The sequence below is a fragment of the Hyperoodon ampullatus genome (assembly GCF_949752795.1).
Source record: "Hyperoodon ampullatus genome assembly, chromosome: 10".
Lineage (NCBI taxonomy): Eukaryota > Metazoa > Chordata > Mammalia > Artiodactyla > Ziphiidae > Hyperoodon > Hyperoodon ampullatus.
Window position 1 is genome coordinate 70,621,085 of NC_136923.1, and position 15,519 is coordinate 70,636,603.

Below are 15,519 nucleotides of genomic sequence, written 5' to 3' on the forward strand. Positions count from 1 at the left end.
CCATCCACCTCACTACAAATAACTCAGTTTCATTTCTTTTTATGGCTGAGTAATATTCCATTGTATATAAGTGCCACATCTTCTTTATCCATTCATCTGTCGATGGACACTTAGGTTGCTTTCATGTCCTGGCTATTGTAAATAGTGCTGCGATGAACATTGTGGTACATGACTCTTTTTGAATTATGGTTTTCTCAGGGTATATGCTCAGTAGTGGGATTGCTGGGTCATATGGTAGTTTTATTTTTAGTTTTTTAAGGAACTTCCATACTGTTCTCCATAGTGGCTGTATCAATTTACATTCCCACCAACTGTGCAAGAGGGTTCCCTTTTCTCCACACCCTCTCCAGCATTTATTGTTTGTAGATTTTTTGATGGTGGCCATTCTTGTGCTTTTAGTTTTATCTGAAAAGTAAATTGAGAGTATTATATTTTTTTTTCCCAACTCTAGGTGAAGATGCTGCCTACTCCTTCTAAATTTCATTACATTTTCAATCTGCGAGATCTTTCCAGAATTTGGCAAGGAATGTTAACCATAAAAGCCGAGGAGTGTGATTCAATTCCTGTTCTCCTGTCACTTTTCAAACATGAGTGCAACAGAGTAATTGCAGACAGGTGTATATTACAGCGCTTGAGTTTAAATGTACTATATAAGTAGTTTATACTACTAGAGTAATTCCTGCAATTTTTGCTCAAATAAGTAGAATAAAGGAGTATTATCTTAAATTGCTCTGGGGCTTGTGAAGCATGGATGTCATTTTCCACCTGCTGGTGGGAAAACACCCTGCCAATTTCCTTGAATATTATTTCAACAGGACATATTTAAAAATAACCACATAATCAGAACGTTGATAACATTCAGAGGAAAATTTTGTTATGTATAGTTTCTAAAAAGTTTGAGGTCTGTGTAGTGAGAGCTCTGCTGTGTGGTGACATCTGGTACGTAAGCTTAGTCATCTTTCTGAGCCTCTGTTCTCTCCTCTATAAAATACGATGGCAATGCTGGTCTTACAAAGCTGTAAAGGGACTACCACAATGTCCCACGTAGGTGGTATCTGTCAGATGTTAGTCCCACTCCTTCCTCCCTTACCCCCTGAAGTCATACGTCCGAAAAGGACCTTCATATACTGTGTGCCCACAAACCTAGAAAGAGGATGCTCACCCACTACTGACTGTCAATTCTATGCTTCTATTGCAAGTTTTAGGGACCCTGAACCTCACCCATGGGACTCATCTATACTGTTAAAGAAAAAAGTTATTTGTGACACTTGTTGAAACAGTAAGACTCTAATACTTTATTCAAGACTATCGTGCTAGGTATAGGGCCTATACAGTGAGGTTTTGCAGTAGGGGTGAGAAATTGGGCTCAACTCCAAATACAACAAGGAAAAGTGGGAATTTATAACTGAGGAACAGGATCAAGGAGTTTGGTGGATGTGAAAGTACTAAGACGAAATAAGGGAGGTCTGGGAGGATTCTGGCTAAATGGATTTAACAGGATTCTTGCTAAAATTAGATGGTGCAAAGAAGGACATGGAAGTCCAAAATTGGGGCTTAATAGGGACGAGGATTCAGAGGAGCCTAAGTTTGGCCAAGGAAAGAGTCTTTGTCAGTATTTTCTATAAGTGATGCTATCAATGTTATAGCTCTCTTGGTTGGGGTTACATCTGCCTCTGGTCAGAAGGCAGAACATATTGTTTCCCTGTTCTGAGGTAATGGAGATACAGGATGGGGGCTGAGAGGAGGTGGAGAGGGGTTGAAACCATGTTCAGTTAGAAAAGATGCCTTCCTATTTTGCATTTTTACTCCTGTATTTTTGTTTCAGATTTATAACTCCTGATGATGAGCAGTGGTTTAATGCACATCTTATTCGTGCAGTTGAAGAAAATGTTAGCCCAGATGTGGGATCATATGTTCCTCCTGAACCATACTTCGTAGATTTTCTCTGTGAGATGCCTGAACCAACTGGAGATGAACCTGAAGACACTGTGTTTGAAGTGCCCAAAATCTATGAATTGGTATTTATTTTCAGCTTTTTGGATCACTTACCTAACCAGATATTTGCCATAACTTGTACGATAGTTATATGTTATGATTCGTGTCATCATACACCAAGTAAAATATTAATTTCAATGAAATTTAGCAGCAATCCCATTAAAGTCAGATATAAGACAAGTATGTGTACAATTATCACAGTTATTTAATATTGCTTTGAAAGTTCTAGGCAGTGCAACAAAAATGACAAAAAAGAAAATAGAGGTAATTATCAGATAGGAAAAAACAAAAATATCCTTATTTGCAGATGATATGATTATCTCTTAATATAATCCAAGAGAATTTAAAATCTGTTTCAACTACTAAGAGTTCAGTCAGATGACCAAGTATGATATAAATATAAAACTGCATAACTATCGTCTATATCAGAGGTTGGCAAATCACAGCCAGTGGTCCGAATCCAGCCTACCGCTGGTTTTTTGTTAGATTCATGAGCTAAGAAGGGTTTTTATATTTTTAAATGGGTAGAAAGAATCAAAAGAATAATAATATTGTGTGACATGAAAATTATATGGAATTCAAATTTCATTGTTCAGAGTTAAAGTTGTACTGGAACACAACATGTTGTCTATGACTGCTTTTGCACCACAATGGTGGAGTTGAATGACCACATGGGCCACAAAGCCTAAAATATTGACTGTCTTGCCCTTTACAGAAAAAGGCTGCCATCTCTTGCCAAACAATCTCAAGACTGGAGATACAACATAAATGTACTTCATTCAACAGCAACAAATATGTAAAATATCTAGGAATAAACGCGATAAAACTTTACTTCGTTAAATGGCAACACATTGTTTTCCCTAAATTAACGTATAGGTTTAATGAAGCTTAAAACAAGACTCCAAAGAGATTTTTTAAAGAGGGTCACATAACAGTAATTCTGAAGTGCATGTAGGTCAAAGAATTAAATGGAGAGAAACAATTTACAAAACAAATACGTGAATATTGACTTCAGAATAATTTGACTACATAAACAATGTAAAAGTTCTATCCATTTTTAAAGCTCCATAAGCAATATTAAGAAACAAATAAAAACTGAGAAATATATTTGTTATATTACAACCTTAATTACCACAGATAGGAGTTAGTGCTAGGGTTCTTTTTTAATTTTTATTTTTTTAAATTAATTAGTTAATTTATTTATAACATTTTTATTGGAGTATAATTGCTTTACAATGTTGCGTTAGTTTCTGCCGTATAATAAGGCAAATCAGCTATATGTATACGTATGTCCCTATATCCCTCCCTCTTGCACCTCCCTCCCTATTCCACCCCTCCAGGTAGTCACAAAGCACCAGCTGATCTCCCTGTGCTATGCAGCGGCTTCCCACTAGCTATCTATTTTACATTTGGTAGTGTGTTTATGTCAATGCCACTCTCTCACTTTGTCTCAGCTTACCCTTCCCCCTCCCCGTGTCCTCAAGTCCATTCTCTATGTCTGCATCTTTATTCCTGTCCTGCCCCTAAGTTCATCAGAACCTTTTTTTTTTTTTTTTAGATTCCATATATATGTGTTAGCATACTACTGTTTTTCTCTTTCTGATTTACTTCACTCTGTATGACAGACTCTAGGTCCATCCACCTCACTACAAATAACTCAGTTTCATTTCTTTTTATGGCTGAGTAATATTCCATTGTATATAAGTGCCACATCTTCTTTATCCATTCATCTGTCAATGGACACTTAGGTTGCTTCCATGTCCTGGCTATTGTAAACAGTGCTGCAGTGAACATTGTGGTACATTACTCTTTTTGAATTTTGGTTTTCTCAGGGTATATGCCCAGTAGTGGGATTGCTGGGTTGTATGGTAGTTCTATTTTTAGATTTTTAAGGAACCTCCATACTGTTCTCCATAGTGGCTGTATCAATTTACATTCCAACCAACAGTGCAAGAGGGTTCCCTTTTCTCCACACCCTCTCCAGCATTTACTGTTTGTAGATTTTTTGATGATGGCCATTCTGACTGGTGTGAGGTGATACCTCATAGTTTTGATTTGCATTTCTCTAATGATTAGTGATGTTGAGCATCCTTTCATGTGTTTGTTGGCAATCTGTATATCTTCTTTGGAGAAATGTCTGTTTAGGTCTTCTGCCCATTTTTGGATTGAGTTGTTTGTTTTTTTGATATTGAGCTACATGAGCTGCTTGTATATTTTGGAGATTAATCCTTTCTCAGTTGCTTCATTTGCAAATATTTTCTCCCATTCTGAGGGTGGCCTTTTTGTCTTGTTTATGGTTTCCTTTGCTGTGCAAAAGAGTTTCATTAGGTCCCATTTGTTTATTTTTGTTTTTATTTCCATTTCTCTAGGAGGTGGGTCAAAAAGAATCTTGCTGTGATTTATGTCATAGAGTGTTCTGCCTATGTTTTCTTCTAAGAGTTTTATAGTGTCTGGCCTTATATTTAGGTCTTTAACCCATTTTGAGTTTATTTTTGTGTATGGTGTTAGGAAGTGTTCTAATTTCATTCTTTTACATGTAGCTGTCCAGTTTTCCCAAGTTCTAGGGTTATTGAAGGAAGAGGTCAGGAATGACTTCATACTGGAAACCAACCAGTTAGGTTTCAGACCTCTGAAAATGGAAATAACTAAAAGTTGACTAATCCATGACAAAGTTTTGGAAATCTGTTAGGTTTAAAAAAATTTTTTTTAGAATTACTTTTGAATGTCTTTACAATTGCTGCTTTCCTAAATTTTGCATCTTAAATATTATTTTTTTCTCTCTCCCCCCCATCCATAGGTACCATCCTTTGAATTTCTGTCTGAAAAACTGCAGTTTTACCAGAGACAGTTCAATGATATCATTAGAGGATCATCTCTTGATCTGGTGTTTTTTAAAGATGCAATGACTCATCTTATTAAGGTTCTAACTATTGACTGTTTACTGATATAAATAGATCATATAAAAGCTTTGTAAATTTCACAGATAAACTTTTTCAGAGAATTAATATATAGTATTGGGTAGTGTATAGAAGAGAGTCTATAGGTTGAGTCAGTTCACTGTCTCACAAAACAAAGGCTTAATCAGAAACTGCTTATTTGAATCTGCCTAAATGGAAGCAAATGTTTTTCAAGGGCAAACTGATGGGTTTTGTGTTTAGAGCTTTTGACTCGCTGGGTCAAAGAGTTTTACATTCCTAGACAGTAACCTGGAGAACCCTATGAAAAAAATATTCCCTCCTCAAATTACATTTTGATGTGATGGGAATCCTGTCCCCCATGGAGGAAAAGTTGATGCTTAAAAAAATGTCTGTTTCATGATTGGCTTACAGATTATGGGCAAACTGATGGGGAAAGGGGAAAGGTGGGTGTATAGGACTGATAAAAAATAGAAACCAACTAGAAAAGGAGCATGGCTTGATCCAAGTCTGAAGGGCTGCAGAAAGGAGTTGTTTATTTGTATAATATGTAAATCAAAAAAGGAGTTTCTCCAACAAAGTAAGATAGGGAGGTTTCATGAAGAGGAGGCAGTTAACTCTGTGTTTATTACAGAATCATCTTCTACAAAACTAGTGAATTTCCAGGTGCTCTAGGATTGTTTCACATTCATCTATTCAGCAAGCAATTATCGAGTACCCACTGTGGCTAGATCTTGGGGGCCTGGAACCCTGTTCTGGGTGCAAAACCACAAAAGTGATTAACATATTTAAAATATAATAGAATTGATACATATCAAGGTGTCTGCCATCTGTAAAACTTGAATTAAAAAATTCTGTGTACTAGTGATAATGAATTTAGTGATCTGTGTAGACTTTCTTCCTAATCAGTGACATTAATGTAAAGGACAGCTTTTTAGCAATGTCTCCAATTGTCCTGCATAAGATTCGAGCCACAATTTGAGCCTTATCCTCCCTGAAGGTATCAACCATAGAAAAGCAACACAAGGCTAAAGGCTGTTTCCCTAAGTTATTTTTTCTACAAATGTCTTCCTGCCCCATTTTAAGTAGAATTTTGGTACTTTAAAAACTTTTTCATTGGCAGAGATATGACAGAGGTAGTCTTTGTTGTAGAGCTAGGTGTCTACATAAGTCAGTGTGTTAGACTGATGATAATAAGCAAACAATTCTAAACTTCTTTCTACAGATTGGGAAGAGCAGTTGCATTATCCATTGAGTCTGAAAATAATAAAATTACACACACACACACACACACACACACACACACGGAAAATAGTTTTGAAATAGGAGATGGGAAAGCCAATTTGTTCTCTTTTTCATGATGTAAATATAGATGGGCAAGGAAAGAACTGGAATTGAATAAATCAATATGAAACCTTTTGCATTAAAGGAAAAAGTCTACTGTAGTCTAGAAGCATGTGGTCAAACCTTGGACCCATTTAGTGCAAGCAAATGTAAACAGTTGAATTCTGTTTTCAAATATATACTATTTTGTTTCAAAACAGATTTCACGAATAATCCGAACATCATGTGGAAATGCATTGCTGGTGGGTGTTGGTGGTTCAGGAAAACAAAGTCTTTCAAGATTGGCTTCTTTTATAGCTGGGTATCAAATATTCCAGATAACATTAACCAGGTAAGATAAAATGAAACACACCAGTATGTTTTTTTCTATGGTTAATTTCACTGGAGTAAAATGTTTACTTAAACATTTACAACAATTCAGTGTATTTCTTTTTCAAGTAAACTTTGTATTTGAGTGTAACATACATAAAGAAATGTACACAAATCATGGGTGTCAAAAAGTAAGTACACCTATGTAGTTAGCTCACAGATAAAGAAATAAAACATCACTAGCACCCAGAAGTACCCCTCAGGGTCCTGTCCCAGTCACTACCCCCCAATGGGAACAATATTCTGATTTCTAAGCCCATTGATCGATTTTGCCTATTTTTTAGCTTTATGCCAGTCAAATCACATGGGATTTACTCTTTTGTGTCCAGTTTCTGTTGCTTGCACTGTTTGTGAGATTCATCCATGATGTTACATGTAGCAGTAGTTTGTTCATTTTTATTGCTGTGGAGCCTTCCATTTTACCACATATTACCACTATTTGTTTATCCATTATACTGTTGATAAACATTTGTGGGGTTTTCTTTTTGCAAATATAGCTGTTATGAATATTTTTGTACATATCTGAGTATACTCCTAGAGATAGAAGTCCTGGGTATAATGATGCAAGGGGAGTGAGTGAGGAGACAAGACAGAGGAGGAAACCTGGAGTGGTTTCCAGAAACCCAGGAAGTAGAGAATTAGCCTGAAACTGTGGATTAAATTAAAGCATGAAAAGTGGTGACTAATGTTTCAAAACTTTCAGTGCATTGGATGGGGGCAGAAGCCACGTTGCATTAAGGAGGTGAAGAAGCAGAGATAATGAGTTTAGAAACTCCTCAAGAAGCTTAGCTATGAAGGAAAAAAGCAAGAGAGGTCAGGACCTAGAGAGGGGTGTGCTGTGACTGTGTCTATATATTGCAAAAGCAATACCTAACAGTCAGTTTAATTTTTTAAAATGAGCAAAATGGCTTTGTGACTTAACTGACTGGTCAGTGAGGGTATCCTTAACAGCACCAGGCCACACCACCTCTGAGGAAGGATGTGGGCTGTGTTGGTCTCATAGGTGCAGCTACTTCTCAGCAAATTAACTTACCAGTTTCCCTTTTTAATGAATTCTTCCCCTTGGGAATTATTTGACAGGACATACGGTCTCTTTTTGATGGCATTCCTTTTGCCAAGGTCTACGAGGTTTTTAGCTAAAGTGCCACCCAGAAGGACTTCTAAGGCACTCCTAGTTTAAAAATAGGCATTTATTCATTTAAATATAGGTATGCTACATCATCTCTAATGCCCACAAAAACCTTTACAAATAGGTAATTATCTTCATTTTGCACATGAGGAAACAAGCTGACAAACGTGAAGGAACTTTTCTAAAGCTGCAGAGCAGGGATTTGAACCCTGGTCTTTCTGGTTTCAATGCCCATAATCTTTCCACTAGACCCTATGGCTTACACAAAACTCCCTATTACCTGCATTGTGAAACCTCCTTCAAATAAGGGTGTCTTTATAATCCCTTTCATTGATCTACCCACATGGCTTTATATGCAACACTTCAGAAAATGTCTGCTTTATTTTTACACATCACATCGCTTCTGGTAGCACATTCCTTTTGCAGGAAACAGAGTAAACAAAAACAAAAACAAAAAGACCAAGATCATCTCTTTTCATAATCTGTAACCACATAATTGTAATGCTTCTATTATTTATATCACATTGTATAATGCATCTTTTTCTGAAGGCTTTCTCTGAATCTAGCCATTTAGTAAGACATGCAAATTACCACTTTATGTAATTCATCATTAATTTTATTTGTAATTTATCTTATTTTCTCACCATCTAAGCTCACCCAAATTTCAGATTAGTTTTAAATATTATACATATATTCACTTAGGCAAAAAAATCTGTTACTGAGGGCTGTCTGATTGTAGAGAATAAAAGTTCATTTCCCTGTTCCCAGTTATTGTTCCTGAGCCACTTCTGGTAAATTCCCCATTTCTCACTTCTCAAACTAAATAAAACCTATTTATGTAGAGTGGTAACATATAGCTATTTAGCTCTGTGTTTTCTAGCAGGCACTGTTACTTAGTATCTGTTGGACAGGTGCAGATTATGCTCTAATTATCATGGATTATATTGTGTTTTGAAATAAATTATGATTTTATATATATATATCTATTTTAATTTAAAACTTCCTGCCACTTCTCTTTTTAGGTCTTATAATGTGAGTAACCTAACAGAGGATTTAAAAGCTTTGTACAAAGTTGCTGGTGCTGATGGCAAAGGCATCACTTTTATCTTTACTGACAATGAAATAAAAGATGAGGCATTTCTAGAATATCTCAACAACCTGCTATCTTCAGGGGAGGTATGTCTCTAAAGTAGAGAAAGAGCTTGTATTTTAAAAATGTAAATCTGAATAGAAAAAGCAGCAACCCTTCAGAAGTGAGGCCATTTAGCACACATTTTTCATTTTAGAAATGATTAATGTATAAGGTTCAATAGATTTTTTGAAGTTTCTCTGAAATTAATGCTGTTCATCTCCAGATATTTTATACGCTTTCTTCCATTTTAAATATGGTTCCTTATTTGTCTCTTCAATCTTCAGTTGGATCCTATAATTTATTTTAGGAGAAGCAAAGTTTATCTATCTATCTATCTATCTAATAATCAGGAGTATAGAATGGTTGAAAGAGTTCCACTAACTGTAAGTAAGTAGATGTTTGCGTCACCACTGCTGACACCACTTATATCAGCACTTCTGTGACCACCCACATGCTGGTACTTCATCAGTAGTATGCACAGGACTCAGCATAGTTGGACTTATGGCTAAGATTTATTACAGCCACACAGTAAGTATTCACAGCTGGATCAGTAAAGAAAAAGACACATTGGGGGAGTCGGGGGAAATCCATGTGCATACTTACTATGTTCTCACTAAAGGGTCCATACAGAATGTTTTTTCTGTCCACACGAAGTGAAGTGCAGAAACACATGTGCTGTTTCTGTTTTGGGAAACCCATATGAGACTCTGAATTCAAGATCTTCTTGGGAGCTGGTTGTGTAGTCATTCTCTGCCTGGCCACAACTGCCAAAATTCCAGACTCCCAGAAGGAAAGTAGATGTTCACCATCTATCCCAATGTTTGTATAAATAGTCTAGGTACAGTGGAACAACCTTATCAATTAGTAATGGAGGAGACATTTCAAAAGCCCAGTTCCCAGATGCCAGGCAAGGGCCAGCCCTGCAAGCACACCCTTCTCAAGATCAGACCTGCTGTGTGAACTTTTCCTTTCACAGTGGTGTGTATTGATGCTTACTGGTGTATGATCTGGTTAACTACTTTGGAACCAGAGTTGAGACTGACTATGAGTCAGAACAGAGGGCATCACTGGACATTTAAAGAGATGATTGGAATGGTAGAGGAGATGGCTTTTTGGTAATAGCTATTTGAGCCAAAGGAAACATAATTTGCTCCTGATTGAGCTGCTGAATAAAAAGTTGCACTCTTTTAATCGCTGGCAAACTAGGGATTTGATTGTGGAGATGCAGGAAAAGATATGAAAAGAGATGACATGTGAGGGGAGGGGAGGGGAAGGACCAGACTTCGGCAGTGCATTGGCTGTTGGGAACTCTTAAAATACTGAACACTCTCTTGTCTATTCCTCAAAGATCTCCAGTTTGTTTGCACGGGATGAGATGGATGAAATCACCCAAGGGCTGATATCAGTGATGAAAAGGGAGCTACCTCGCCATCCTCCCACCTTTGATAATCTGTATGAATACTTCATTTCAAGATCAAGGAAGAACTTGCATGTTGTTCTCTGCTTTTCTCCAGTGAGTTTTTATTTTATTGATTTCTGTGTAGGAGGAGTTACTTCTTTGAATGTACTCAGTTCTTTGAATGTACTTTCTCTGATGAGATGATTTGTCAGAAATGAACACTTGTTACATTGAATTAAAATCAACTCTTCACTAACACCAATCAAAATCTCAGGCAAAAGTGTGAAAATTTAAAATATTCATCTTATCAGTGATTATTGCCTAGCCTACAACTTTCATTACCTAGAGACAGAGATTATTTGATTTGTAAGGGATTTGGTGATGTAGTCTTGTTCAGCTCTACCTCCAATATAGACATACCATCTAGAATGTCCCTGATGTAGGATTGAATGTCTCTGTCTCACTGTGCTGTGCAATATAGTAACCATTAGCCATGTGTATCCATTTAAATTGTGCTCAGTTAAAATAAAAATAAAAATCCAATTTCTCAATCCCACTAGCTGCATTTCAAGTGCTCAATAGCTACCTGTGGCTAGTGGCTACCATACTGGAAAGCACATATATAGAACATTTCCATCATCACAGAAAGTTCTATTGGGCAGCTCTGCTCTTGGGGGGAAGGGGAGGTATCTCACTAACTTATAGGGCAATTTGCTTAATTTTTAGATAGTCTGATAGCCAGAAAGGTCTTCTTTACAGACAGTGGAATTTTGTCTTTGTTTTTTCCCCTGTGATTCTTTTTTTTTTCCCATTTATTTATTTATTTTTGGCTGCATTTGGTCTTCATTGCTACTGTGCCTGGGCTTTCTCTAGTTGTGGCGAGCGGGGGCTACTCTTCATTGCGGTGCGCAGGCTTCTCATTGCAGTGGCTTCTCTTATTGTGGAGTGCGGGCTCTTGGTGCCCGGGCTTCGGTAGTTGTGGCACGTGGGCTCAGGTTTTGTGGCTCACGGGCTCTAGAGTGCAGGTTCAGTAGTTGTGACGCATGGGCTTAGTTGCTCCGTGGCATGTGGATCTTCCCAGACCAGGGCTCAAACCCATGTCCCCTGCATTGGCAGGCAGATTCTTAACCAGGGAAGTCCCTTCCCTGTGATTCTATTTGTCCTGTAAAGTGAACCTGATCCCTCTCCCATATACAGCTCTTCAGATATTTGGAGAACGTTTTTGCAGACTCCCTAAGTCGTTCCCTTTTTAGACCAAACACTTCCTGTTTCTTCTGCTGTTCTCATGTGCCCTAGTGTCCAGGCCTTTCACGGTTCTGGTCATCTCGCTCTAGAAGAGGTCTGGTTTGTCAGTTTCCTCTTAAAAGGTAGCTCCTAGAATCAAACAGATATAGTCTTAGTATGGGGAGAGTGTGGAAATGTTACTTCCTTTCATCTGGACACTTAATTTACATATTAATGCAGCCCAAGAAGGTTCCTGAAAAAAAAATTGTTGTGTCATATGCTATTGGCTCAGAATATATAAACGTCCCTCTGGCTGACTTATAATCCTTTCGTGTTTCTAATGCTTTTTGACTTTTCTGTCAATAGGTTGGTGAGAAGTTCCGTGCCCGCTCTTTGAAATTTCCTGGCTTGATATCAGGCTGTACCATGGACTGGTTCAGTCGCTGGCCAAAGGAGGCTCTGGTTGCGGTGGCCTCCTATTTCATTTCAGGCTATAGTATCGTCTGCTCTAGTGACACCAAAAGACAAGTTGTAGAAACAATGGGCCTCTTTCACGACATGGTTTCAGAGAGCTGTGAAAGTTACTTCCAAAGGTAAGTGACATTACATAAGCATGATAACTACAGAAACACAAAGTTCACTCCAAAGAGGAATTAAATGTAACATCCAGTAAGAGACTCGCCTTAGTGATTGAGCACGAAATCCCAGCTGCACTTAGATATTTTTCCTTGCTTTGATGTTCTAGTGATTATGTATAGAAACGAGGAAAAGTAAGCGAGATTTAAAAATTAACTAGTATCCATACTTAAGTATCGCTTTCCCTCCAGACCTCAAAGTAATAGATGCTTAATGAATCATTTTATTTCATTTGCTTAATTTAATTTATTTTGGAAATAACTTAAAGTAATTCATTATAAACTTTAAAATTAGTTAAAATTAGTTTAAAATTAGTTTCTTATTCAGGTGCATTATTTATTTTGATTAAAGAAGTCCACTCTTCTAAAGTTTCATTATTGCCTTATGCTAAGGGAACATTTAGGTTTTGTATTTGCATCATTTAATCTTACCCATGTTTTCATGCCAAATAATTATGAAACTAAATTTTAATTGACTGCAGAACAGTCTAGTCCCTAAAAGCAGAAATGGTGTTCATGATGTGAAAGCTGGTGTTGGCAGTTCAAGAATATAGCATTTTTTCCCAAAGTGTGATAGTCACTGCGTACTATTGCTCTGAATAAAGATAGGCCATCCTGGGTCTCTAGAACAGTGGGCTTCTTCCTTAGGGTTAATGAACAGGCTTTAGGGAGTGCAGAACCTCCCAGAAAGACTAGACCTATTTTTCTGCATAGACAGTCTGGGTAACACTTTAATTGATTTTCCAGGGGGGCGGGGGTTCCTATCTCACAAGTTTGTTTATCCTGTATCGTTTTCTTTATTTAAATCCATACTTGGACCATCCTCTTAAATAATTCTAGATAATCTCCCAGATTCTCTTGGTAAATCCGTGTGTATTAATCCTCTCCATTGGGAAGATTTTCTTTCTACTTAACTTGAACTCCACCCCTACTACCATCAACTGTGGAGCTACAGAAACCTACATCCTTATTTTTTTTAATTTCAGTGTATTTTCCAAAGTTTTCATATCCTCTTAGGTTGTAGAAGTTTATTCTGAAAGCAATATTTATATAATGCTTTAAAAATAGTCATATATATGCCAAAGTCCTTAAAATTATTTTTAATGTTAAAAATCTTCAGAATTCCAAAAGTGAAATTTTAATATAAAATAAATTTAATTTAATATAAAAATATAATTTTATAGTATGTGAAGATCTCTTCTTTGACTTGAGTTTCTCCTGTATAAAATTATTCCTTTTATTTATTTCTATTGTTAAATGTAAGTATTATACTAAAGCCCATAGTGAGTTGAATGTTTGAATCGAGTGTGCCTGATTTCAAGGACTATCCAGAGATTTAGGGGAGAGATTGGTTTTCACCTTTGTAAGCCTACTCAGCTGGGTTTCTAGCAGAGAAGAGGTGTGTAGCAAATACCAGGTGAATGAAAACGGATCTCAGCACAAGTTCATTTCAACCACTTATCCCTAATATTTGTACAGAATTTTCAAGTTTACAAAGTGTGTTTACATAAGCTGTTTTATTTTTTGATTTTCACAAAATTCTGGGAGGTGTAGGGCAGTGATTCTTTTCTCAGTTTTCCAGATGAGGAAACAGAAGCCCAGAATGGGCATAGGGTCAAGTCAAAACATCAGTTAGAGAGATTTAGTGTTCTTTCCGCCTCACCTCTAGGTTTCCATTCACAATTCCTGCCTTTTTGCTAGTGAATCACTCTCCAGAATTACACTGATTTCACAGTGAGAACAGCGTCTCTATTGACATTTTAGGAGAGTATGTCAGAATGATAGAGGTGAAGATCTTTTTTCTTTTCTACTTTCAGATACCGCCGAAGAGCACACGTGACTCCCAAGTCTTACCTCTCATTTATAAATGGTTATAAAATCATTTATGCTGAAAAGGTGAAATATATTAATGAACAAGCTGAACGTATGAATATTGGTAAGTGGAACAGAATCTTATCTTTTAGGGCTTGTCTGATAGAGATCCCAATATTTTGTTTGGTGGATATTGTTGTATTTGAAAACAAAATATTGATTTTCTTGTTAGTAATAGATTATTTTGAGGGATACCCTTATGGGTCTTTTGACCTGTCAAGAAACTCTGGGCAGAAAAAAATCTAAACAGAGGTGGGCTGTTTTCTGTTTTTTGTTTTTTTTTTAATGGATGTTAACTAAATTTATTGAGGTGATCATTTTGCAATACATACATATATCAAATCATTATGATGTCCACCTTAAACTAATATAAGGTTACATGATAATTAAAAAAAAGAATCTATACTCAGCCATAAAAAAGAACGAAATAATGCCTTTTGCAGCAACATGGATGGACCTAGAGACTATTATACAAAGTGAAGCAAGTCAGACAGAGAAAGAAAAATATCATATAATATCACTTACATGTGGAATCTAAAAAATGTTACAAATGAACCTATTTACAAAACATAAACAGACTCACAGATTTAGAAAACAAACCTATGGTCACCAAAGGGGAAAGAGATGGAGGGGAGGGATAAATTAGGAGGTTGGGATTAACATATACACATTACTAGATATAAAATAATCAACAAGGACCTACTGTATATAGCACAGGGAACTCTACTCAATATTCTGTAATAACCTTTATGGGAAAAGAATCTGCAAAAGAGGAGATATATGTATATGTATAACTAAATCACTTTGCTGTACTACTGAAACTAGCACAACACTGTAAATCAACTATACTCCAATATAAAATAAAAATTAAAAAAAAAAGAATCTGTTCTGTTTGTATATACCATGTATGTGACCACTGTGTGCACACATATACAAATGACACTGACTGTAAAGTAGTAAAACTAATTTCACCAGCTATAAGGGAAGACAGTTCTCTATATTATAGTTAACACATTTTATTTATAGCTGCTGTGATAGAGGTGGGCTGTTTTTCTTCCAGAACCATTTTATTTAACTCCTTCAACTTTGGGTCGAAGGAGTTGAATAAAACTGGGGAAAAGCCAGCTCTTGGGAACACCACAATTTCAGTTTTTGGTTTCATTACAATTTCCCTCAATTTGTGTAAACTTTGCCATGTTAATGCTTCTCAAATTTCTAACAAAGAAAAAGACAAAACTGAAACAAAAATGAACAAATAAAAACAAAAAGAGAGTTTAGGTGAGCAATGATTTTATGAGTGTCTAGTATATGTAGCATAAGCAGGAAAAGTGTAAATGGGGACCGATTTTATGTCCAGAAAGCATTTGGCCCAAATAATCCAAAACACCTTAGTGCTGTCTTTTCACGTCTACACAGAACGTGGTCACAAAGTATAAAGGTCTGTGAAGTTATGGTGATGATAAGAACCCTATGAGAGAAACTTTCTTCTGGTGTCTTTCTAATGG

The 15,519-nt window shown here is 36.5% G+C and overlaps 1 protein-coding gene across 1 annotated transcript in view; it reads left to right on the top strand.

Annotated features, from left to right (window-relative positions):
* Positions 1-15,519, top strand: part of DNAH8 (dynein axonemal heavy chain 8) — a gene marked incomplete at both ends in the record, with an annotated part of 333,524 nt that overhangs the window by 193,572 nt on the left and 124,433 nt on the right. The window contains 8 exons of the mRNA XM_079713152.1: positions 452-615; positions 1,826-2,018; positions 4,793-4,915; positions 6,455-6,585; positions 8,775-8,928; positions 10,233-10,397; positions 11,874-12,100; positions 13,960-14,078. Coding sequence (XP_079569278.1) covers positions 452-615; positions 1,826-2,018; positions 4,793-4,915; positions 6,455-6,585; positions 8,775-8,928; positions 10,233-10,397; positions 11,874-12,100; positions 13,960-14,078 — 1,276 coding nt within the window. The remainder of the gene's footprint in view (positions 1-451; positions 616-1,825; positions 2,019-4,792; positions 4,916-6,454; positions 6,586-8,774; positions 8,929-10,232; positions 10,398-11,873; positions 12,101-13,959; positions 14,079-15,519) is intronic.